Source organism: Cricetulus griseus, chromosome 5 (assembly GCF_003668045.3).
Source record: "Cricetulus griseus strain 17A/GY chromosome 5, alternate assembly CriGri-PICRH-1.0, whole genome shotgun sequence".
Lineage (NCBI taxonomy): Eukaryota > Metazoa > Chordata > Mammalia > Rodentia > Cricetidae > Cricetulus > Cricetulus griseus.
The window spans coordinates 150,472,612-150,498,933 of NC_048598.1; the positions used below are offsets into that span (position 1 = coordinate 150,472,612).

The 26,322-nt window shown below is 40.4% G+C and overlaps 1 protein-coding gene across 1 annotated transcript in view; it reads left to right on the forward strand.

The window, feature by feature from the left end:
* Hectd1 (HECT domain E3 ubiquitin protein ligase 1) overlaps positions 1-26,322 on the forward strand; it is a 91,675-nt gene that overhangs the window by 12,096 nt on the left and 53,257 nt on the right. Inside the window, exons 3-13 of the mRNA XM_027416288.2 lie at positions 10,239-10,473; positions 11,664-11,891; positions 12,685-12,966; positions 13,066-13,336; positions 14,462-14,538; positions 14,620-14,718; positions 16,919-17,033; positions 17,720-17,894; positions 20,260-20,398; positions 20,552-20,722; positions 25,710-25,932. Of these exons, the coding sequence (XP_027272089.1) occupies positions 10,239-10,473; positions 11,664-11,891; positions 12,685-12,966; positions 13,066-13,336; positions 14,462-14,538; positions 14,620-14,718; positions 16,919-17,033; positions 17,720-17,894; positions 20,260-20,398; positions 20,552-20,722; positions 25,710-25,932 (2,015 nt within the window). The remainder of the gene's footprint in view (positions 1-10,238; positions 10,474-11,663; positions 11,892-12,684; positions 12,967-13,065; positions 13,337-14,461; positions 14,539-14,619; positions 14,719-16,918; positions 17,034-17,719; positions 17,895-20,259; positions 20,399-20,551; positions 20,723-25,709; positions 25,933-26,322) is intronic.

Here is a 26,322-nt window from a genome sequence, read left to right on the forward strand (position 1 = left end):
AGATATGCCTGCCTCTCCCTTTGAGCTTTGTTATTTGAGGTGTGTATCACTAGGCCTGGATCAATCATAAAGCTTACTTTAAGATTTATTAAGAAAAAATGAGAAAGACCTCCGGAGAGTGGGAAGAGGGAGGAAGCATGCTGCTGTTTATTTTGGTCTTTTTGGTTGTGAGCCTACGTTTTTTTGCTTGTTTGTTTTTTTGTTTTTTATTTTTCGAGCCAGAGTTTCTCTGGTTTTGGAGGCTGTCCTGGAACTAGCTCTTGTAGACTAGGCTGGTCTTGAACTCACAGAGATTCTCCTGCCTCTGCCTCCTGAGTGCTGGGACTAAAGGCGGCCACGGCCACCGCCACCGCCCAGCATAAGCTTAGGGTTTTATTCTTGAGCTATCTCTTTAGCCCCTCTCCTTCTCTCTCTCTCTCTCTCTCTCTCTCTCTCTCTCTCTCTCTCTCTCTCCTTCCTTCCTTCCTTCCTTCCTTCCTTCCTTCCTTCCTTCCTCCATCCCCCTTTTCTTTCCTGTCTTTTTAAGTAAAGGAAGTAGCCCACAGATAACTAAAAATATCCCCATCCCCAAAGAAATTGGGCAAAACATCCCACTCACAATAGTTTCAAAAGGAAAAACAAAAATGTAGCAATAAACCAATGAGGTAGAAAACTTATGTATTCTTTACTTTAGAATAAACACTTTAATCCCAGCATTCAGGAGGCAAAGGCAGGCTGATCTATGTGAGTTCCACATCTACCAGAGTTAGTTCCAGGACAATCTCCAAAGCCACAGAGAAACCCTGTCTTGAAAACGCCCCCCCCAAACAAAACAAAACAAAACAAAACAAACAAGAGAAACTTTAGAATACTAAAGAATGTAAAAAGACACTAGAAGATGGAAAGCACTGCCATGCTTATGGATTAACAGAATTGTGTTATGAAAATGGCTGTATTACTGGAAATGACCTATAGATGCAATCAAAATTCCAAAGACTTTCTTCATATAGTAGAACATGATCATAAAATTCACATGGAATTACAAAAGACTCTTAAGCGCTAAGTATTCCTAAGCAGAACAGCAGCACTGGAGATCTACAGTGCCTGAGGTTAAATTATACTCTAGAGCCACAGTGACATCATAATCTTGGTATAAAAACAGACATGTAGACTACGGAAAAGAGAACTCAGAAATAAGCTGCACAACTCCAGTATATTAGGAACAGAACAGCTCCAGTATATTAGGAACAGAACCAATAGAGTGATGTATATGAAAGGAAGATTTATTAGGTTGACTTACAAAGTACAGTTTGGGAAGTACAACAGTGGTGGTCTTTACACCAGAGAGGCTGAGAACCTGCCTAGTGTCCACCTAGTTGCCTCAGCAGTCCCAGTCCGGTGCTGAAGCCCTGCCAGGTTCCTATGAAACCACTGGTCTTCAGTTTATGATAGAAGGTCAAAGATGTTGATATCAGCAAAAAGTGGCAGTGGAAGCAACAGGTAGATGAATTTTGCCAGCACCACGAGGAGGCAGCCTTCTGGATATAGGCAAAAAGCAAGCCCTTTTCCCCTCTGACTTTTTATCAAGTTGGAAATAGTGGCACCCACATTAATGTGATTCTTCCCACTTTGCATAACCTGATGAAGAAAATCCCCCAACAGGTGTGCCCAGCAGCTTTTGGCTTAGTTCGTTTCAGGTCCAGTTAACCAAAATGAACTATCTAAACAGCTGTCAAAAACATACATTGGAGCCGGGTGTTGGTGGCACATGCCTTTAATCCCAGCACTCAGGAGGCAGAGCCAGGTGGGTCTCTGTGAGTTGAAGACCAGCCTGGTCTACAAGAGCTAGTTCCAGGACAGCCTCCAAAGCCACAGAGAAACCCTGTCTTGAAAAACCAAAAAACCAAAAACCAAAAAACATACATTGGAAATAAGACCCTTCTCTCTAATAAATGATGATGGTAAAATTGATTGTCCACATGTAGAAGAGTGAAATTACATGCATCTTCTTTTTTTTAAGACAGGATTTCTGATGTAGCTCTGACTGTTCTGGAATTTGCTCTGTAGACCAGGCTAGCCTCAAACTCATAGAGATGAGCTTGCCTCTGCCTCCTGAGTGTTAGAACTAAAGATGTGGGCCACCACGGCCCAGCTATTTCTTTCTTGCCTTGAACAAAAATCAATTCAAATATGCAGCACAATTAATAAAAACCCAGAGACAGATATTGGAGTTCAAGCTGAAGGTCAGAAAAGCAAAGCAGCCAAGCCACTAGAGAGTTCTACCTTTACCAAGGCTCAGACCAAAGTGGGCGATCCTGCCCTCAGAGTGACTGCAGACTGCAATGCTCTCCACCCAACCTCTGACTGCACTGAGACTGCCCTAAGCTCCTGTCTTATATTCCTCTCTAGTGCTGGGATTAAAGGAGTGTCATCCCAAGTGCTGAGATCAAAGTTGTGAGCTGTTTCTCTTTTTAGATTGATTCACTCTTGTAGCTCAGGATGGCCTTGAAGTCACAGAGATCCATCTGCCTCTGTCTCCCAAGTGCTGGGATTAAAGGTATGGCCTGACCTCAATGGCTAACTAATGGCTTAGCTCTGCACTCCAATCTTCAGGCAAGCTTTGTTTGTTAGATGACAAACAAAATATCACTACACAAATGGATTATCAATCTGAAGGTCTGAAACTCCACAGATAGTAACAATGGTTTTTAATTGTTTGACATTGTGACGTGACTTTGTGATCTACAGATGTGTTGGGCCATGTTTGTAACTACTCTGGCTTCATCAGACCACATGCTGGCTAATGCTTATAGTCATAGGTAAAACACTTATAGGTACAAGTATATCATTTCATTTATTTAATGTTTGAAAGTTTGTGCCTTGGCCTAGAATATATGAATGATCACATACAGTTGTGAAGATTGTGTATTCACACAGGTTATTACAATTTTTTTTATAGATTTTATTTATTATGTATACAACATTCTGCTTCCATGTATATCTGCACACCGGAAGAGGGCACTAGATCTCATAACAGATGGTTGTGAGCCACCATGTGGTTGCTGGGAATTGAACTCGGGACCTCTGGAAGAGCAGCCACTGCTCTTAATCTCTGAGCCTTCTCTCCAGCCCAATTTTTTTTCCTTTTAATTTTCTGTGTATGGGTTTTTAACCTACAGTTATGTCCAGTCATAATGTGTGTGTCTGGTGCTCCTGGAGGTCAGCAGAGGGCATTGAATCTTCTGGAACTGGAGTTAAAGACAGTTGTGAGTTATGGGTGTTTGGGAATTGAACCTGGGTCTTCTGAAAGAATAACCAGTGCTTGTAACCACTGAGTCATCTCTCCAGTCCTTTTTTGCTCTTTTTAGAGATTTATTTCATATGTGTTTGTGTTGTGTAAATTCCATATGTGTGTGTGCATGTGCTTGAAGCGGCCTGACGAGGGCACCAGATCCTCTGGAGCTGGAGTCACAGGGCGCCTGGGTGTGGAGAATGAATCGGGACCGCTGCAAGAGCAGCCTGAGCTCTTTAACTGCTGAACCCTCTCTCCAGACCCCTTTACTGTTTTTTTTTTTTTTTTTTTTTTTTTTTGTGTGTGTGTGTGTGTGTGTGTGTGTGTGTGTGTGGAATTTTTTGTAAGTGTCCATCAGGCCTGTTAATTGTCAGTGCCATTGAAGCCCAAATCCATGTTGATTTTCTGTTTGTTTTATGGGATACTTAGAGAGCATTCTTGATGATTCCAAGTATTGGTATGGATTTATTTTTTTCAGTTTTGATTTTTTTGTTTTAAGTCTGTATTGGGTATATTTACAGTTGTTGTATCTTTGAGGATTGACTTTTTGTTGGTGTGTTTGTTTTTTGACACAGTGTTTTCTCTGTGCAGCCCTGGCTGTCCTGGAATTCACTCTGTAGACCAGGTTGGCCCTGAACTCATGGAGATCCGCCTGCCTTTGCCTCCTGCGTGCTGGGATTAAAAGTGTACATTGATCCCCCCCATCCCCACCCCTTGCTGGTCATTGGATACAGGTTCTTAACATGTTAAGACATACGAACCACTGAGAAACACATCTAGCTTGTAATGTCTATCTTTATACTTAGCAATTCTCATGGTTATAAAGTCTGTTGTGGCTAATACAAACATAAACCTCTGGCTTTATTTCATTATGATAGTAATTTTACGGTACATGACTTTTTAAATCTTGTTTTCATTTATTTTACAAAGTTTTAGTGCGTGCGTGCACATGTCGAGCTGATTCCTTCCTTTTAGCTTGTGACACTAGGGATTGAACTCATCATCAGGCTTGGCATTTACCTGCTGAGCCATCTCACATTCCCCTTTTTTACTTTTACTTATTTTATATATGTGCATATACATCTGTGCACTATGTGTGTTCCCGCCCCCCTGAGAGGCCAGAAGAGGGCATCAGATCCCCTGTACACTGGAGTTACAGTTGGTTAGGAGCTGCCATGTAGGTGCTGGGAATTGAACATGAATATTGAACATTGAACATCAAGTGCTCTTACCCACTCAGCTATCTCTCTAGCCTCCTAGGGATTCATGTTTTAGTTCATTTCTCTTTACCCCCTCCTTTAATTCTATAGCTCCCAGGAGCTCTTTTAGTTAGTGTTCTAGCTAGAAAGCTAAGACTGTATTGAGCTTTTAGCCATGTTTTACCCTGCCCTCTGTTCTGTTATCTTGACTGGTGTCGACACTGTTCTTATACTTGGATTACCCTCAGGATGATAGCAGTGAGAAAATGGGGGGGGGGGTTTGTAAACATAACACCAGATAATAGGATTTTTCTCAGGCTCTTTGGTGTCCTAGAAGCCCTTGTTCTGAGTTCTCGGGGGTCTGAGGCATGTGCTGGAGCCAGCTTTGGGGCCAGATTAGTGGGAAAACACCTGAGAAGTCTCCCTCATCTTCTGGCATGCAATAAGGTTCTTTTCCTTTGTCTTTCCAGTTACTGTTGTGTATTTGAGCCACATGGTTTTGGATGTGGCTTTGCTACAGGTCTGCTAGCTTTCTATAGCTATGGCAAAATTCTTAAGACAGATTTATTTTGGTTCATGGTTTTAAGAGTTTCAGTATGTGTTCATTTGGCTTTATTTGACTTTATTGCTTTGGGCCGATGGCAAGCAGAATATAATGGCAGGGATTCCAGAATAGAGCATAGCTGTTCACCTGTGACACTCTGGAAGCTTAAAGGAAAATTTTTTTTTTTTTTTTTTCAAGACAAGGTTTCTCTGTGTAACCTTTGCCGTCCTGGAACTCCCTCTGCCTCTGTCTTCCAAGTGCTGAGATTAAACGCATGTACCACCATACCACCACCACCCCAGCTGGAAGCTAAAAGAAAAGGCCTAGAGCCATAGTATCCTTCGCAGTTGCCTGCCTGTGATGGCCCTGCTTCCTCTATTAGGCCTTATCTCCCAAAGACTACAGTGTCCACCACAGTTTGAATACACGAACCTCTGGGGGACATTCCAGATCAAAGCTGTAAGCAGAGGCCACAGTGCGAGAGAAGGAAGTGATGATGGCTTAGGAATGTTTGCTGTGCTTGCATGGAATGGAGTTCGTTCTAGCTCAGTTTTCAGCACCCACACTGAGTGATTCAGTACCGTGTACACTCTAGCTCTATGAGGTACACATACACTAAGTTTTTAAAGAAAGAGAAGGTTGAAAGCAACCTTATAATGCTATTTTATGTTCTGACCTCCTTGCCAGTCCACCTGCTGTTGGATAGTTTTTTGGGGTTCTCAGGCACATAGTTGATTTTGCAGTCCATCCAGAGTCTGTTGTAATCGTGGGATGTGATAGACCGTAATAAGCTTATGCAATGCTGGTTGCCACGGAACTTTATTTTCTGTGACTGACTAATTACAGGTACTCTTTGGGGTTGTAGCCCAGTAATCTCCTGTTGGTAGAAAATAACATCAGCTAGAAATCTAGCATTTGACACATCTAAACTACTGGTCATCATAACTTAGCAAAGAGAAGCTTAGGAATGTGTATTTTGGTATTATACAAAGAAATACATAGTCAAAATGAAAATCACTCAGTAAGGCAATCTATTTGCAAAAAGGGTTTGCCAAACCCAAACCAGCTAGCAAGCAGGCATGGCCAAATGGCCTCTAGTTTTCACTCCTGAGTTAGGTGCTGATTGTTTCATCCCCTTGGTGGCAGCTTACTTCACACTCTGATGCAATTGACAAATTGGGACAAAGGAGAAGGGGGAGTGTTACTTGTTGGGCTAAACTACCTTTGATAGAAAGGATACAGTTGTATGGTGTGGGTTGTTTACCCTCATGATGTTGTAGCTAACAGGGAGCTAATGTGGCAGGCTGCGCTGCAGATCATGAGAGGATATTTCTAGCTCAGGAAAAGGTCAGCATTCAAAAATTGCATTAGACTTTCTCCTGAATATGTATTGCTTTCATACTATTGTGGTTAAAATGTTTTCTTCCTTCCTTCCTTCCTTCCTTCCTTCCTTCCTTCCTTCCTTCCTTCCTTCCTTCCTTCCTTTTTTTAAACAGGGCTTTCTGTGTAGCCCTTATTGCCCTGGAACTCGCTCTGTAGACCAGGATGGCTTTGAACTCCCAGACTCTGCCTGCCTCTGCCTCCCAAGTGCTGGGATTAAAGGCATGTGCCACCAACGCCTGGCATGGGAACTGTGTTTTAGATACCTATGTTGATCTCATTCTAAATAGAAACAGTGATAGGGAGTTGGTCTGAAGTAGATTTAGGGAATTTCTTAGGTTTTTCAAATAGACCCTTTTCAGATAGATAATTGAGTTTGAGCTTTGTGTTTCCTGAACAAGCTCTTGAATACTTTCTGTGAGCAAACCCTTCATTTTGTGAGCTTTGTGGTTTGTGGATAAGATATATCCACACAGCCTATTCTACAGAGTTAGTTCCAGGACAGCCAGGGCTACACAGAGAAACCCTGTCTTGGAGAAACCAAAACCAAATATCCAAATTAATAAACTAAGGGAGTGGATGAAATCAATCAAATAATAATAGGAGAGAAGAGAATGGACTCAAGAAAAAAGTAGAATGGACAAGCTAGAGGGAAAAGCTGTGTAAAATACGAATTGCGGGCAGTGGGGGAAATGTTAGGTATACTGGACATTTAATATTTATGTCATACACTCATATAGTCAGGTCAGTTTTCCTGATTAAGCGACTTTTTTTAGTCAATTCTTATCAGTAGATTCAGACCATAGAGGGTGAATTGTTACAGTTGTAGCCAGCAAATCAGGGATGAGATTTGAAGGGCTTGCATGTCTGTGGATATTCAAGTACTTGTTGACTGAAGTTTAATTATTTGTCAATAACCACAGGCTCTTCTCAAATGAGAGTAAGAAATTTTCTCGCTACTTCTTGCAACCCAGTAAAATTAAATAAGAAAGAAATGCAGGGGCTGGAGACATGGCTCTGAGGCAAAGAGCATCGACTGCTCTTCCAGAGGTCCGGAGTTCAATACCCAGCAACCACATGGTGGTTCACAACCATCCGTTATGAGATCTGGTGCCCTCTTCTGGTGTGCAGATATACATGGAAGCAGAATGTTGTATACATTAAAAACAAAAACAAAAAACCCGGGCGTTGGTGGCTCACTCCTTTAATCCCAGCACTCGGGAGGCAGAGGCAGGCAGATCTCTATGAGTTCAAGGCCAGCCTGGTCTCCAGAGTGAGTGCCAGGATAGGCTCCAAAGCTATACAGAGAAATCCTGTCTCGAAAAACAACAACAACAGCAACAACAAAAAAAAAGAAATGCAACAACCTAGGGCTAAAGACAGTAGAAGTCTTCTACAGAGGCAATGCTACAGCAGGAAACCCTGCAGAGTGCATCAGGTAGCTGGGTTTTCACTACTCATTTGCTTTAGGTTTGTGTGACTTTAACATAATTTCATTCCTTTCAGCTAGTCTGTATTTAACTTATTGTTTTTACCTTTTAAATATCAGTGATTTGTTGGAGCTGGAAAGATGGCTTCATGGTTAAGAGCACTGAGTCTATTCTAGAGGACCTGGCTGCTCAAAACCATCTATAACTCTGTAGGGATCCAACACTTTCTTCTGGCCTCTGTGGGCGTCAGGCACCCATGTGGTACACAGACATGCATACAAAATATCCATTCACATAAAATAAATAACTTAAAAACATTAGTTATTTGTGTGTGTCTACGTATGTTCATTTGTTATGTGTGCACGTGGGAGGGGTACATGTATATGGAAATCACAGTTTGACAATGAGTATCTTTCTTAGTCATTTTCCACTTTAGTGCTTGAGACAGTCTCAAAAATAGCTCCGATTGGCTAATCTGCCTGACTCTGGCTCTGGCTCCTCAGTGCTGGGATTATAGGCACATGCCATTGGGCCAGTCTTGGATGATGGTGATCTGAACTCATGTTCTTCGGCTCATGTGGTAAGCACTTTACCACTGAGCCATTACCCCAGTCTCCCAAATTAATGATTTCAAATGTGTATGAATAGACTCCTGCTGCCTTAAGTGTTGAGAAGTAATAGTTCCTGGTGTGATGGTGCACACCTTTAATCCCAGCACTCAGGTGGCAGAGGCAAGTGGATCTCAAAGCCAGCCTGGTCTACAGAGGCAATTCAGGACATCCAGGGCTACACAGAGAAACCCTGTCTCAGATAGAGGGGGGAGAGAGAAACGGACAGAGACTGAGAGACAGGGATAGACAGCCAACATTTCCTTGCCCCCAAACCAAATATACATTAGGTGTTTCATACTTTGAAAACCTCATGAAACAAAAGCCCAGATGAAGCATGCCTTGGAACCTTGGAATCTTAGCCCATGGTTAAATACAAGTCAACTAGCATCTTAGTTTGTTTTTACCTGGAAAAATAAAGTTAACCACACTAATAACTGAATAGGCCATGGTGTTAAAACTCCAGGGACATTTCCAGCCTGGGTCTATAGAGTTTGAGGCCAGCATGTAGTGAGATCCTATTATTTAAAAAAAAAAAAAAAAAAGCCTACAAGATTGCTCAGTGAGTAAAGGCGCTTGCTGTCAAGGGTAACAACATGAGTGTGATCCTCAGGGCCCACATGGTAGAAGAAACCTTGTCTCAGGAAACTAAAAGGGAAAAGAAATTATACGAAGCAGATTTTCATTATGTTGGTATAAACAAAACTGTATATTATGTAGAGCATCTTAGAATCAACTACTGTTGTCCTTTGACCCAATGAATGAATGTATGATTCAATGAATAAAATCAATATAATTGAAAAAATGAAGTTAAGAACAGTTACTATACAGTAATTTTTATTTTTATTTTTTTCAAGACACGGTTTCTCTGTATACCCTGGCTGTTCTGGAACTTGCTTTGTAGGCCAGGCTGGCCTTGAACTCCAGAGATCACCTGCCTCTGCCTCCTGAGTGCTGGGATTAAAGGTGTGCTGTCTTGGGAAAACAAAAGGCATCTTCCATCAGTGCATGAGCAGGAGGGGAAAACACATTAGCTTATTGGCAGGTGCTTTACCAGCTCCACCCTCCTTATGGTAACCGTGTAAAATGGGCGTCATTTCTATACTGTCTGTGCTTTACACAGGAGGACATAGGGTTAGAGGGCACAGAGTTGTTGTTTTCGGCTTTACTCTGGTGTTTTGGATTTTAAAGAGGTGCCTGGTCATAGAAACCATTAGTGGTGGCTAGTGAGTTGCTGTAGTGGGAAAGGCGCTTGCTATCAACGCTGGTGATCTGAGTTTATCTCCTGGAAGAAACGAACTGATTCCCACATGTCCTTTGACTCTCAGTTCCTGAGCTGTGGCCCGTGTGCACCTGCATACATACATACATGCACAGTTTAAAAAAAAGAAAAAGTAGCTGCCAGGCATTGGTGGCGCACTCCTTTAATCAAAGAGAGTTCCAGAACATCCTCCAAACCTACAGAGAAACCCTGTCTCGAAAAACCAGATTAAAAGAAAAGTAATTAAAAGGACCATGAACTAGTACCTGGTCTTGGAATAAAGAGAGACATTAAATGTGTGTGCACTTGTTTTATTAGGTATAAGGAACAGGGAATACTTAACTATGAAGGAGTTAGGGTTTCAAATTAGTGCCTTTGCTGTAAGCTGTTCCAGCTTGGTATTTGCACAAATGAAATTTGTGTTTGAGTATTATAGTGGAGACAGAAACCGTGGAAATACTACCTAATATTTGCATATAATATTAAGCATAATGTTAATATTTTGTTTGGTGATCCTAATCATAATATCATGTCTTTCACTACAGATGCCCACCTCGTACTTTCCTACCAGCTCTCTGCAAAATTTTTCTTGATGAGAGTGCTCCAGACAATGTGTTAGAGGTGACAGCTCGTGCTATAACATACTACCTGGATGTGTCTGCAGAGTGCACCCGAAGGATTGTAGGGGTAGATGGAGCTATAAAAGCACTTTGTAATCGTTTGGTGGTAGTTGAACTTAACAACAGGACCAGCAGAGATTTAGCCGAGCAATGTGTAAAGGTAAATATTACTTATATCATTTAGAGAATAAAAAATACATTTTACTGAAAAAGTAAAATTCCACCATCATTCTTCTTTGAGAGTGGTTAAAAACAGTAAAATGACAGTCATGTATGTGGCTTCAAAGGTCCTTAAGGGTGGAAACTGCAGCCTCTGGTGGCAGCTGTAGGTAGTAATAGGCTTTCCTCTTCTGCTTCATGCTTTTCAGTTCTGGTAGTCACTGGTGCTTTAGAAGTCATTTATGCCTTTTCCCTAAGTTACTGCATATAGAAATTGCAGCAGAGCTCACCATGACCCTGTTTTGAAGCAGGGTCTCACAGTGTGCCCCAGCTGGCGTCAAAAACCACAGAGATCTACCTGCCTTTAATTTCCTTCTGAAAACTTTATTTGTGAGATGATATGCTATTTCTTGTGTAATTCGTATTTTGTAGCATTGGAAGGTATATATTGTAAACTCCTATTAGTAGTAGTTTGCCACTTCAAAAACAACAAACCACACACACACACACACACACACACACACACACACACACACACACACAGAGAGAGAGAGAGAGAGAGAGAGAGAGAAACAGAGAGAGAGAGAGAGAGAGAAACAGAGAGAGAGAGAGAGAGAATATGTCTGAGACCCTTTTTTGACTATTGATCCAATTCGTCTATCTTCCTGGAATAACCAGTTCCCAGAAAGAGCAGCAAAAGGTGTACTTTCTAAGCCCACTGAAATCAGGGTTGTGTTTGTTCAACTCTCCTGAGTTAAAACAACCAGGAGAAGGTCACCATGATATCACTTCTTTACAGCTTTAAACTTGGATCCTGGTGAGTGGCATTTGATTTTATTGACCATTTCATTTTTTTTCTCTCTTTTCCCCATGTAGCTTAGGTTAGCATTGTTCTCACTATGCAGCCAAGGATGTTTTTTAAGTTCCTGATCCTTCTGCCCGAGTTTCATAAGTGCTGGCATGACAGGCTTGCACTACCCCCCTGGTTTATATCAATTATTTTTCATTGATTATAGGGTTAAGGTTCATTGATTATTTTCATTGTGTATATTGGGCTACATAAAAACTAGGGTGATAGAAAATTTAATTTCACTGTTTACCGTTTGGACTGTAGCTATTGAATTTGAGGGCTTATTGTGCTTTCTGTGATTTGTGTTGCTTTCCTCTGTTAATTTTGTGTCACTGTTGTAGGTGTTGGAACTGATATGCACTCGTGAGTCAGGAGCAGTCTTTGAGGCTGGGGGTTTGAATTGTGTTCTTACCTTCATTCGTGACAGCGGACACCTGGTTCATAAAGACACCTTACACTCTGCGATGGCTGTGGTGTCAAGACTGTGTGGCAAAATGGAACCTCAAGATTCTTCTTTAGAAATCTGTGTAGAGTCTCTATCTAGTTTATTAAAACATGAAGATCATCAGGTAAGTAAATTGTATTGTAGACACTGAGTTTTCAAATTTTATAATGTTCCCTCTTTAGAACTGTGATACATTATAGTTTGAACTTTTCACTTTATTTACTTATCCAGTATTTCTACACCAAAAGCTCTTGAAAGAGCAGTAAAATGTGTTTTAAGGCATGCATGGTGGTGCAGGCCTTTAATCCTAAATACTCAGAAAGCAGAGACAAGCAGATCTCTGTGAGTTTGAGTCTGACCATGTCTACATACTGAGTTACAGAGATAGCCAGCCATTCTTATAGCTGTACTTGTATTCAGTGACATTTTGTTGATTTAGTGCAATATTTACTGAAAACAATAGGCTAGATTTTAACAAAGCAAAATAACCTAGTGTTTATATAATATTATTTGTAAGGTTTTGTTGAATTTCTATACTTTAAAAAATAAAACTAAAGTTTTCATGCCGTTTTTCTATTTAGATATTACCTCATCATACATTCATAGATTATCTTGGCAGATGATAACAGTTATAATTTGGGTGTTTTTATTGTCTGTTTACATCTTTTATATGTCCTACCTCATTTGAGCAGACACAGTGGGTTATCAGTAGTATTATCAAACTGTTTTATAGATGAGGACCCAGGCCTTTGACAGGTACATTATTAAGGGAATGTGGAGCTTTCATTCAAATCGTGACAGGGCATGTGTTTTATCACTTTGCTGTCTGCTGCCTTCCATTTGAAGTGTTTGTATTGAAATGACTTGATGCTAGTTCTCTGGAGGAAGTTTTATCCACTTTGTTCTTATGCGATTAGGTTTCAGATGGAGCTCTGCGCTGTTTTGCATCACTAGCTGACCGATTTACTCGTCGTGGAGTGGATCCAGCTCCATTGGCCAAGCATGGATTAACGGAAGAGCTTTTATCACGAATGGCAGCTGCTGGTGGTACTGTGTCAGGGCCATCTTCAGCTTGCAAACCAGGTCGCAGCACCACAGGAGCCCCCTCTACGGCTGCAGATTCCAAGTTGAGTAACCAGGTGTCAACAATTGTAAGTCTTCTCTCAACACTTTGCAGAGGCTCTCCACTAGTCACACACGTAAGAATGCTTTTGGATCTTTTGCTTTTTAACCTTTCAGAAAAAGTGTTTTTTGTATAATGCAGATATTACATGTTTCTCTCCCATTTTCTTTTTTAGGATCTTCTGAGGTCAGAGCTTCCAGATTCAATTGAAAGTGCATTACAGGGTGATGAAAGATGTGTGCTGGATACCATGCGTTTGGTTGACCTCCTCTTGGTGCTATTATTTGAAGGACGAAAGGCTTTGCCCAAGTCTAGTGCTGGATCTACGGGCAGAATCCCAGGACTCCGGAGATTGGATAGTTCTGGGGAACGCTCCCATCGGCAGCTTATAGACTGTATTAGAAGTAAAGATACTGATGCACTCATAGATGCAATTGACACAGGAGGTCAGAAATTTTTCTCTTAAATATAAAACCATAGTCAGGTGTGGTGGCTCACATCTTTAACCCCAGCACTTGGGAGGCGAGGCAGGCAGATCTCTATGAATTGTTTCAGGACAGCTAGAGCTATCACACAAAGCAAAACACATAAACAAACGAATAAATAAATGCCATAAGATAAGGAGTCATAGATGGTTTCTAGTTCATACTGTTCAGGCAAGACTCTATCTTGTTAACTGTTTAAATATTCTTCCTCTCTCCCTATGTGTAGTTGCATAATTGTCAGCCTGGTGCATGGTAATGCTTGAGTGCATCTTTGTAGGGGGAGTTTGTTAAATGTCTGTAAAAGTTGGAAATTTACCCATTTTGTCACCCGAGGAAAAGAGTTCTAACCAGTTCTTTTTTTATTTTTATTTATGTATGTGGGTGTTTGCCTTCATGTGTGTATGTGAAATGTGTGGGCGCCCCAAGAAGTCAGAAGTTGGATTCCCTAGGACTGGAGTTATAGGTGGTTGTGAGCCCCTCTATAGGTGGCTGGGAACTGAACCGTGGTTTTTAGCAAGCATAGCAAGTACTCTTAACCTCTGTGACATCTTTCTAGCCCTTATTGTAGAATTTTAATACAGATTTTAAGTACCAAGGTTAAGAGAAAGGCACCCAAGAAGAAAGTACGGTGCAAGCTAAGGTGGATGTGAGCTTCTCAGTGGAGTCATACTCTTTTCCATCCTCATTTCATTTTTATTTTGAATGTTTAAAACCATGTAGTTCCTCAGTGATTCAATGCCTCTGTCCTCCATTTTACACCGTGACTCTGACTAGGCTAGACTTTGACAGTGTAGATTAGACTGGCATAAACGCCTAGTGATTCTCTTGCCTCTGCCTCATGAATGCTGAGGTTATGGGTATGTGCTACCATGCCTGGACTGATTTAAACTTTTTATAATACTTTTTCTAACTGACCTTAGGGCTGCTGTTATTTATTACTTTATAGTTGACTCCAATATGCAAAATACCTTATTTCTGTACTTAATAAAACATTCATAGACACCAGAATTGTTTAAACTTTAGAAAAGTTGAGTGTTATTTTATTGGCCTTGAAAATAAAAGATTTTTCATTTTGTTAACTTTCAGCCTTTGAAGTAAATTTTATGGATGATGTCGGTCAGACTCTATTAAACTGGGCCTCTGCATTTGGAACTCAGGAAATGGTAAGCTAATAAAAGGCAATGTTTTAATTTAAGTGTTGAAGTATTAATAGAGCAACTTTGTGATTCTTTATCTTATTACAGGTAGAATTTCTTTGTGAGAGAGGTGCTGATGTTAATAGAGGCCAAAGGTCATCATCATTACACTATGCTGCATGTTTTGGAAGACCTCAAGTAGCAAAGGTAAAATCCAGGGTTTTAAAAATATTAACTTATTTAGCGCGCGTGCGCGCGCGCGCGCGCGCGCGCGTGTGTGTGTGAGTGTGTGTGTGTGTGTGTGTCTGTCTGTCTGTTGTGGCACACATGTTGGTCAGAAGACAACTTGTAGCAGTCAGTTCTCTACCGTCCATCATGCCAGTCCGGGGATTGAACTCAGGTCACTAGGTTTGGTGGCAAGCACCTTTACCCACTGAACCATTTAACGAGCCCCATGCTGTTCAAGTATTCATTTTTAACAACTACATGGTTCAGAAATTATGATTAAAAAAATTAATTCTGATAAGTTTGCACTTCTATGCTATCTACATCGATTCCGCCCATTTCCTAGAATAACTGGTTTTAATTAGTCTTGTAAAAATCTTTTCAGTGTTTCTTAAGCAGAATGATACAGTATTTTCCACTTTTGAGATTCCTTGTTTTACTTTGAGAAATTGAAATTAATGAGCTGGAAAGGCTGCTCACAATCATCTAACTCTGGTACCATTCGATTTCACTGCCTTCTTAGGCGTCATGCACACACATGATGAACAGATAATACATACACATAAGATAATTATAAAACATTAAAAAACCAGGTCAGGAGGGAGAGATGGCTCAGAGGTTATGAGCACTGACTGCTCTTCCAAAGGTCCTGAGTTCAATTCCCAGCAACCATATGGTGGCTCACACCATCTATAATGAGATCTTATTCCTTTTTCTGGCCTGCAGACATACATATAGGCAGAATACTGTATGCATAATAAATAAATAAAAATAATCTAAACAAAAAGATTAAAAAAAAAAAAAAAACCAGGTCAACTGCAAATGGTCCTGTCAGGTATGTGATGTGGAGCTGTAGAGTCAGCTTCTTGTGAAATAATGTGGCATAATGAGAGGCTAGTCTACTCTGAGGCAAGGTGTAACTGGATTCAGGTATTAGCACATGAGCTCAAGTTTGTTGTGGTGTTGTCAGTAGAGTAGTTGTATTACTCTCAGTTGTTGAGAGAATTAGGAAAGGATAACACAAATGGGTCACTGTAGCAGTCAGTGCATCGGTGGAGTGATAGCTGCTGTTACTATCTTACCACTTTATGATATGATATATTTTCTGATAATGATGATGGCTGGTGTGGCTTGCCTTCTCACTAGACGAAGGCGGTCTCTTCAACCTCAGTCTAGCAATTTGAACTGGCGAGATTATAGAGAAGAGAGCTGGGCCTCTAATGTTACTTAAGTAACAGTCAGTAAGCAAAGCACATCTTAGAGTTCTTGTTAGAGATTATCTTTTGCCCATGCTCCCATTCTGGAGATCAAACCTAGCATAGGGCATTTGGTACCAGCTCTGTTTTAGGTGTTTTTAAATTGTTTTGATTCTGTCATTGAAAAAAGTATTTGAGCCATTGTGATTAAGTAATCTCACTATGAGGTCATACCATGTTTAATAGGAGGAAAGAGATAGGTCTTGATGTGTTTTTGGTCAATGAATTAGGAATTGACATGGTATAGGAAATTCTGAGATTGATTGTCAGGTCATAAATTGAGTAGTACTTCTGTAAAGTAAAAAACTGGGAGGAATTTGAGGGAGAAGTGACAGATTGAGATTTGACTATAAGTTAGTTTAAGGGGTAGTAATAATCAAGGGAAATCTATGTATAAGTAACTTTTTGAGATAGGAATATCTGCTCTTAAGGTGATAGGTACAGGGTGAGGTTTGTATTAGGATCTGTATGATTGATTCTGGGAAGCCTTTTTGCTTTTTGAGACATGGTTTCTATGTCTAGTCCTGACAGTTGTGGAACTCACTTTGTAGACCAGACTGGCCACAAACTCAGAGATCCTGCTGCCTCTGCCTCCCAAGTGCTTAGATTAAAGGCTTGTGCCGCCACTGCCCAGCTCTGGAAAACCTTTAAAATCTTTTTTTTTTTTTTTTTTAATTTCGTCTGTCTCTGTGTGCTTGAGTGTATGTATATATATGTAGAACTTGTGATCAGGAGCTGTTGTAGGTCAGAAGAGAGAATAGGATCTCTGCAACTAGACTTGGGTGGTTATGAGCCACATGTTGTGGGAACCTTACCCAGGTCCTCTGTAAGAACAGCAAGTGTTCTTAACTGCTCAGCATCTCTCCATTGAGTGGAAAACCTTAAACTGTGGAGTTGAGTGTAAATTAAACCCTTTTCTTCATAAGACTCTCTTGCGGCATGGTGCCAATCCAGATCTAAGAGATGAAGATGGGAAAACGCCATTGGATAAAGCTCGAGAAAGAGGCCACAGTGAAGTAGTAGCTATTCTTCAGTCTCCAGGTGAGCTGTGTGTCCTTTCCTTGTAGGCCACCTGTGTTTGCTGTTCAGCTTCCCTCCCACAGATACACTGTAGAAATGAAACATTCATAGAAAGCCCAATAATTTTGTGTGTGTGTGTGTGTGTGTGTGTGTGTGTGTGTGTGTGTGTGTGTAGGCAGTGGATAAACCTTCAGCATCTTACTGTTCAATGCCTTTAAAAAAAGATGCTGTTATCTTTTAAATTATGTGGACGTGGACGTGCATGTGTCAGGACATGTATTTGAATGCAGTGCTTGTGGCAGTCAGAAGGAGACCTGGAGTTGAAATTATAGGGTGTGAGCTGGCTGACACGAGTTCTAGGGACTGACCTCAGGTCCTCTGAAACAGCAAAGCATGCTCTTGAACAGGCATTTCTCTGGCCCCTGTTCTGTGTGCTTGAGACTAGGTGTGTAAGTCTAGAATGAAAAAAAAAATCTGAATTTAAAAGATTTGAGGTTGCCATATAAAGAATAATTAGAAGCCGTGTAACTCGAGTATTTGACCATTTTTAAAATTTTCAGAGTAGGTAGGGCTTTTTTGTTTGTAGTGCTGAGAATTGAACTCTGTTTTCTAGGTAATTTAGCTTGAAGTGAGTATATAGTAAAATCTTTTTTTTCCTTGAAGGACATTGTATTTCAAAACACATTTAAAAAAATAATACTTTGTAGGTGATTGGATGTGCCCAGTTAATAAAGGGGATGACAAGAAGAAGAAAGATACAAATAAAGATGAAGAAGAATGTAATGAACCCAAAGGAGATCCAGAAATGGCACCAATATACTTGAAGAGGTTATTACCTGTGTTTGCACAAACATTTCAGCAAACTATGTTGCCTTCAATAAGGTAACTATTCATACTATGCTTAAATTATACTGATGCTGTGATACCTCATTTTTCAGAAGGATCTGGAATTAATTTTTAAAAATATAGTAATATAAATTAGGTTGGAAGTGCAAGATTCATCTTTATTTTTGGTTTATTGTATTTTATATTTTGAAGTAGGGTCTCACTATGTCGCCCTGACTGATGTGGGACTCAATATGTAGACCAGGCTGGCCCTGAGCTTGCTGAGATCTACATGCCGCCTCTGTAGCTGGGTTTCTTTTGGCCCACCAACTGAGACTTAACATCAGTTATGATGCTCACTTTTATAACTTATTTTAGCTTCAGGCCTTTTTACCTTTCTTCCCTTCATGTGTCCTACTCCATGTTTAGCTGGCTGCTGACTGCCTGGCTGGATGGCCTTGGATGTTTCCCTCTCCCTTTTTTCTCTTTATCTCCTCCTGTTCTTCTTTTGCTTATTCTCTCTGCCTACCAGCCCCGCCTGTCAATCTACTGCCTATCTGTTGGCCAGTCCACTTTATATTAGATCAATCAGGTGAAACAGCAGCACACCTTTACATAATTAAATGTAGCATAAACAAATACAACAGACCTTTATATAGTTAAAGTAATATTTTACAACATAAGCAAATTTAACACATCTTTACATAGTTAAAGTAATATTCCTCAACATACCTCTTACAAGGGCTGGGATTAAAAGTTTTGCACCACCACTCTTGACATCTGGTTTAAGAGAAGATGTTTGAAAGTTAACAGTCTTTTCTTTTTTTCGAGACAGGGCGGCCTCAAACTCACAGAGATCCACCTGCCTCTGCCTCCCCAAGTGCTGGGATTAATGGCATGCACCACCAATGCCCGGCTAAAAGTTAATAGTTTCTGAAAATGAGAACACACGTGTCATGTGTCTTTTTAGGTCAGGGTTATGTTGACAGTTCAATGCGTTTACATGTGAATTTCGTTTTTGGGGGCAGTTGAATAATATTCCATTGTGTACCACATTTTTTGATTATCCATTCACCAGTTGATAGACATGTATGCTGTGTAGAACAGCAATAAGCATGGATGAGCATGTTATCTCTAGAGTAGGATATAGAGTCCTTTGGGTATATGCCCAGGTATGGTACAGCTGGATCGTGTGGTCTGTTTCTAGCTTTCTAAGGAACTGCCACACTGATTTCCATAGTCTCTGTACATAGTTTGCCTTCCTACTAACACTGAGTAATTGTTTCCCATTTAACATATTCACTTAGGTATTTGGTTTTTTGATCTTTGTAGATTCCTCTACACAAGTCCATGCTCAAATTTTTAGTTGAGTTTTTCTTTGTTTAGGTTGTCTTCATTTGTATATTCTAGATACTGTCGTGTATAGCTGGCAAAGTAGTTTTTCTGTAGATCATCTCTTCACAAAAATGATGCTGTCCTTTGCTGTACTTAAACTTTTATGGTATCCCAGGCTAGTCTCATATTACAGTTCTCTTGCCTTTGACTCCTGTGTGCTGGAACCATGGGTGTGAACCACCTTTGCCTGGCTTTCCAGCCTTTTAAAAACCAGTTGCCAAGTGTGGAGGCTGTCCTCCTATGCATCTAGTCCATATAAAAATTTTGTTTTTATTTGGGGGGGCGCGGCGAGGTTTTTGAGACAGGGTTTCTGTGTGGCTTTGGAGGCTTTCCAGGAACTAGCTCTTATAAACCAGGCTGCTCTCAAACTCACAGAGATCACCTGACTCCAACTCCAGAGTACTGGGATTAAAGGCACGCACCACCTTGCATGCCTGTTTGTCTGTGTGAGGCTGTCGGATCTTGGAGTTATAGACAGTTGTTAGCTGCCATGTGGGTGCTTGGAATTGAACCCCTGGTCCTCTGGAAGAGCAGCCTGTGCTTTTAGCCTCTAAGCCATGTCTCCAGCCCTTTGGACTGACTTGTTGTCTCTTTGTTCTTAGACTTCTTTGTAAAAAAGTTGTAATGTTTTAAATTATGTGAAAGAATTCCTACCTCATAATGGGTCTGTGTGTGTTTGTGTGTGTGAGAGAGAGAGAGAGAAAGGCAGAGAAGTATCTGCATGCTTTTTACCTCATTTTCTAAAGTTAGCATGCTGTTCCAACAGCCAAGCTGATTAAATTAATATAAAATAGCATTTAGCAAGATTATTTTAAGGATGATTAGTTTTGATTAACATAATACATTACCTAAACAGTAAACATAAACTGTTGTGATAGCATAGAGTCTTAAGTTTTTTGGTATTCTCAAGTGTTGCTTTTCATTAGTACTTATAAATTGTTGGGCACTTACATTGTTACTAATGTGTAGCTGATATTTATCTAATTTGAGCCTTTTGGTTTCATAAAAATCTTTTTCCCTTCTTAAGGAAAGCAAGTCTTGCTCTAATCCGAAAAATGATTCATTTTTGTTCTGAAGCACTGTTGAAAGAAGTTTGTGATTCTGATGTCGGTCACAATTTGCCTACAACACTAGTGGAAATCACTGCAACTGTCCTTGATCAAGAGGTTTGTTTCTGTCTTTTGATCTTACAGCTATAATTCCTTTGGAGACTCAGTAACAGTAAAACATTCCCGTAGGGTTCCGTCCAGGGGACTGTATGTGTTTTGTCATTTCCTTGACTTCGATGTGCTCACATGCTCCTCCCTTTTCCTCCCCAGGACGATGATGACGGCCACTTGCTAGCTTTGCAGATCATAAGGGATTTAGTAGATAAAGGTGGTGATATTTTTTTAGATCAGCTAGCCAGACTTGGTGTAATCAGCAAAGTATCAGCTTTGGCAGGTCCTTCTTCTGATGATGAGAATGAAGAGGAGTCAAAACCTGAAAAAGTGAGTGGTCCTAATTGTAATGCTGAGAACAGGGTTGTTTTAAGGACATATATGTTTAAGTTAGAATGGTTTGTGACAAATATATAGTTGTAATATAAAAATATAATTGAAATATAAAATAGCACTGCATATGTGTCTGGCCAATTTTCCTTTGAAATGTTTGTTGTAATTTTAAATTTAGGGCAAGGTTTCAAATATAGTTAAAGAATATCAGGATTCCTGTCATCTATTAGTTGGTAACATTTTGCTTATTTTCTTTATCATTTTCATAGATCCTTATGTGTGTATAAATTTTTTTGGATCTCACATAGCCTCTAGTTCTCTGTGTAGTTGAGGGTGAATCTGAACTCTGCCTCCTAAATCCTGAAGTTACAAGGCATAAGCCACCACAGCCAGACTGTGTTATGTACATTTAAAAAAATATTAGAAGCCGGGTAGTGGTGGTATACGCCTTTAATTTCAGTACTTGGGTCCATCTCTGTGAGTTCCAGGCCAGCACCAGCTAAGGATATTACAACTGTGAGGAGTCAGTTCTTCTCCACTAGATTTGACCAGGGATTGGACTCAGGTGTCAGGTTTGGTGGCAGGGACCTTACCTGCTGAACCATTTATTCGCTGGCCCTCTAGTTTTCATCTTTCCTCTCAGTTTTTCACCATAATGATCACTGTCTTTTGAAATATAATGAACCTCTTCTTTTTAAAAAAGAATTTGAAAATGTATATATATATATATACATATATATACATATATATACATGTGTGTGTGTTTTGCCTACATGTATGTATGTATGTGCTTTGTGTGTGTCTGGTATCTCTGGATACCCCAGAAGAGGGTGCTGGGTCCCTTGGAACTGCTTTTGGATGGTTGTAAACTGCTGTGTAGACACTAGGACACTAACCTTGGTCCTCTGCAAGAGCAGCGAGTACTCTTAACTTCTGGGTTGACTCTCTAGCCCTCCTTAAATTTTGGAGACATCTATAATCCTTGCTTTAATCTCCTTATTTATAGTTCTGTAAGTTCTTATCTCCTAGTCTCTTTCTGTTCACTCACTATTACCCTTGTTCTTGGTCATATTTTCATGCTTATTCGTTTAGGTGCTCTTTGTTTGGTTTTGTTTTGTTTTAAGACAGGGTCTCACTATGTAGCCCTGTCAAGCCTAAAACCCACTATGTAGAGCAGACTAGCCTTAAACTCACAGAGATCTGTCTGCCTCTACTTCCTAAGTGCTGGGATTAAAGAGGTGCATCACTGTGCCCAACTTTTGTTTAGTTTTTTTTTTTTTTTTTTTGTTTTTTGAGACAGGGTTTCTCTGTGTAGCTTTGGAGCCTATCCTGGCACTCGCTTTGGAGACCAGGCTGTCCTCAAACTCACAGAGATCCGCCTGCCTCTGCCTCCCGAGTGCTGGGATTAAAGGCGTGCGCCACAAACGCCCGGCTTTGTTTAGTAATTTTTTATTGAATACTACACACTGTAAATATTGAGTTCTGGGTTCCATGATTTTCCTGAAGGAATATATAAGCTGTTATTGTTAGAACAAATCAAGTTACTTTCAGGCCTGTTTTTACTCCTTATTAGAGTAGTTCTGGAGTAGCTTTCATTCTGGGGACTTTTTCCCCTAAGTTGGATATTTACTGACTTTCCTGGATCCTGTGAGAGTTCCCATAGCTGATTTTTTTTTTTTTTTTTTTTTTGGTGGGAGACACGGTTTCTGGCTTTGGGGGCTGTCCTAGAACTGTCATCCTATCCATAAGTATTCCTAGTACTCAGAGAAAGCTCACTGTATGCTTTTGTAGATCTTTTGCCACTTAGCTCCCAAACCCTGAATTCTGTTTCTGCCTAGTCCAGTTGGGTTTAATGCCTCAAACTTGAATCTCTACTTCCTCAGTTCATATGGTTGGATTCTGTAGGTACTTTTTATGAACCTGGCCAGAACATTGTCTCTGCCCAAGGAGACAATTTTCACTTTCTTGAAATTTCATGAAGTATTGTTACCTGTTGTCCACATGAAACCTTTTTCCCCATTTATCTTGTCTAGTGTTAAGTTGCTCACCATGGAGACAATGGATTTGAAAGGCTTGGTTCTTAGTAGTTGATTATGATTTGGAGCAGAAAGTGTGTGTATGTTGCATGTATGGGCACACATGCCCGTGTGGAAAGATGCTAGATGTCAACCTTTAGAGTTCATGAGGAACATCCACCTAATTTTCTTTTCACTTAAAAATCAATTTTTATTGGTGCATTATGTGGAGGTGGGGAATATGTGTGACAGTGTTCTTGGGGGTTTCAGAGGACAACTTCATAGAGTTTGTTCTCTTTTCACCTTTAAGTGGCTTTTGGAGGTTGAATTCAGGTCAGCAGGTCTGTCTGCACCACAAGAGCTTTTACCTGTAGAACCACCTTTGTTTTTCCCTGCGGAACCATCTTGTCTGGCCTGCCTTCACTTTTCGGGACAGGGTCTCCTACAGGACCCTGGGGCTCTCAGTGCTACAGCTAGACAGGTAGGCCAGTGCTAGGATTATAAGCATGTGTTATCATGCCCAGCTTTTTACGGGGTTCTGGGCGTTGAACTCAGTTCCTCATGCTTGTGTACAAGCCGACATTTCCCTGAGCTCTGTTTTCAGCCCCACAGAAATCTCTAGGTTTACAGAAACTGATAATCCTCATTTATTTGGTGATTGTTCTTGGTCCGTGTTTTTCCCCTTCCTGCGACCCCCAAACTCCCACCTGGACAACCCTGGGTCTGAGCTGCATTGTAACCCCTGCTCTCTCCCCAGTGCCTCTGGGAAACATCAAACTAATGCATAGAGCGAGTGAATGGAAACTAAATTGATGTCTCATGATTGTCACACCCTTTCTAAATAAATGCTTTCTAGGTACCTCACATGCACAGATTGATGTTGGGGTAACAGAGCAAAAAATATTTCTGTTTTGCCTCCTGAAAAGTGACTTAAATCAGACTTCCCAAGTTAAACCAAACATCCGCTTAGTGTAATATTTTAGGCAAAACAGGGCTTGACTTTTTGGCTCCATTGCTCATTGACTTTGTGATCTTCAGTCTCATCTACACTGGAAATAATATGCCAGATTGTTTGTTGGGAGGATTAGAGCAGATGGCACATGGAGCAAATAAGAGGTTGTGTTGGCCAAGTGGCACATAGGAAGCACTGAGTTTTTAGTTGCTGTCACCCAGTAGCCATACTGCCTCATGGTGGGTTGTTCCTGCCTATTTTAGTCACTTCTTTCCATCTCTAATGTAAGAGCGAATTATCTTTCTATAAGCTTAATAATCTGGATGTGATTTCTTGTCCTCGTGCTCTACCAGAGCACTCAAGGTATTATGACTGCCAGAGAAGCCACTGAGCTGCATTCTCTGCCCTTGAATTCTCTCCTTCTACAATGTGGTTTTAGTGATTGCACTCAGGCTGTCAGGCTTGGCAGCAAGTGCCTTTTCCCACTGAACTATCTCACTGGCCCTCAGCCCTTGGTTTCTTGGCAGAGCATCACAGTGTGCAGCTCAGGCTGGCTTTGAACTTCATTTGTAATATAGGCTGTACTTAAGCTTATAATCTTCCTGCTTCTGTCTCCCAAGGGTGTATTACAGGCACGTGACACATATCTGGCAATACTATCCAGTTTCCATCATTTATATCGCGCGCGCGCGCGTATGTGTGTGCGTGCGTGCGTGCGTGCGTGCGTGCGTGTGTGTGTGTGTGTGTGTATGTATGTATGTATGTATGTATGTATATGGTGTGTTTATTTGAATGAGGATGCTAATGTCTGGAAGTCAGAGGACAACTTTGAGAAGTTGGTTCTCTTCTACCATGGCATGGGTTCCAGGATGTCAGGCGTGGCAACAAGAACCTTTACCTGCTGAGCCATTTCACCAGCCCTGTTCTCATTTTCCATGTCCACTAACATTTGTGGCTCTTAGTTTATACTAAAAAGTGGGTACAAGTTAGTTTTATTTCAGTTCTTAAAAAACATTTTTAAGGTCATCCTTAGAACTAGAGTTTTGAGGCCAGTTGTGGCTACATGAGACCCGTTGTCAGAAATAATGTATTTGATTTACCTGACTAAGAACTGGGTCTTGGGACTTTTATTTATTTTTAATATTTAACTGGCACATAATTATACAATGCTGGATACAGCATGATAAAAATGATTAGTAAGTGCAATGTGTGATGATCATATTAGGGTGATTAGCATTTCTACCTCAAACATTGGGTATTTGTGTATGTTGCGACCCTTCAGGCTCCTCTTTTGACCTAGTAAATGGCTGTAGACTGTGGTCACCCTGATTTGCTGTAAAGAACAACTTCTGTATTTTCTACCTATTGCCCAACTTGATAGTGTTCCCAGTCCCTTTTCCCCTTCTGTCCTTTGAAGGCCACAATTTTACTCTTTTCTTCCAAGAGATATAGGAGTGAGAGCATGTGCATTCTTCTTTTCTCTGCCACACATATTCCACTTAACATACTCTTGTCCTCTAGCATGATCCCTGCTTTTGCAATAACAGGGTTTCATTCTTTTCATTTTAATAGCTGAGTAGTAAACCAGTGTGTATGTGTATATGACATTTTCTTTATCCAAGGTGCTTTATTTCAAAAAACTTGTGTGTTGAGTATGTTATATCTGTATACTATTACTTCCATTTAAGCTTCCTCTTTGTCAGGTTACAGACTAGAGATGTAGCGAGTATTGATATAATTACAACTAATTATATTAATGGGGTACATTATATTAATGGGGTACATTAATTGACTTTTACCACTATACCTGAATATGATACAATTTATATAATTATTAAGACATTATTTAAGATTTGGTTAATCGGTAATTAGTTAATTGTAATATATATTGAACTACATGCAGCTAAATATTACATTTGAATTATAAATCTGGTTCATATTCATGTTTCTTAAATACTTGTGAATATTTGAAAAGAAATTGTTTTGCAAATCTCATTGGATCATTCAACACATTTAGGAAGATGAACCACAGGAAGATGCTAAAGAATTGCAGCAAGGTAAACCTTATCATTGGAGAGACTGGTCAATTATTAGGGGAAGGGACTGCTTATATATTTGGAGCGATGCTGCAGCTTTGGAATTATCTAATGGCAGTAATGGATGGTTCAGATTTATCTTGGATGGAAAACTTGCCACCATGTATTCAAGTGGTAGTCCTGAAGGTGGATCGGATAGTTCAGGTAAGACTTTGTTCTAATTAAAGGATTTTCCAAGCTTCTACAGTTTGGTTTTATGACTCACAGTTTTGTCTCCGTTATTGGGAATTGGAGGCAAGATGATTGGGTATTCAAAACCATCCACAACTACTTAGTGAGTTAGAGAACAGCCTGGGCTATCTAAAAGCCTTGCTTCAAAGGGAAAAAAATGTACTATGGTACAAGAGCTGGGCTGTGGTGGTGAACACCTTTAATTCCAGCACTCGGGGAGTCAGAAGCAGGTGGATCTCTGTGAGTTGGAGGCCAGCCTGGTCTACAAGAGCTAGTTCCGGGACAGGTTCCAAAGCTACACAGAGAAACTGTCTTGAAAAACAGAGAGAGAGAGAGAGAGAGAGAGAGAGAGAGAGAGAGAGA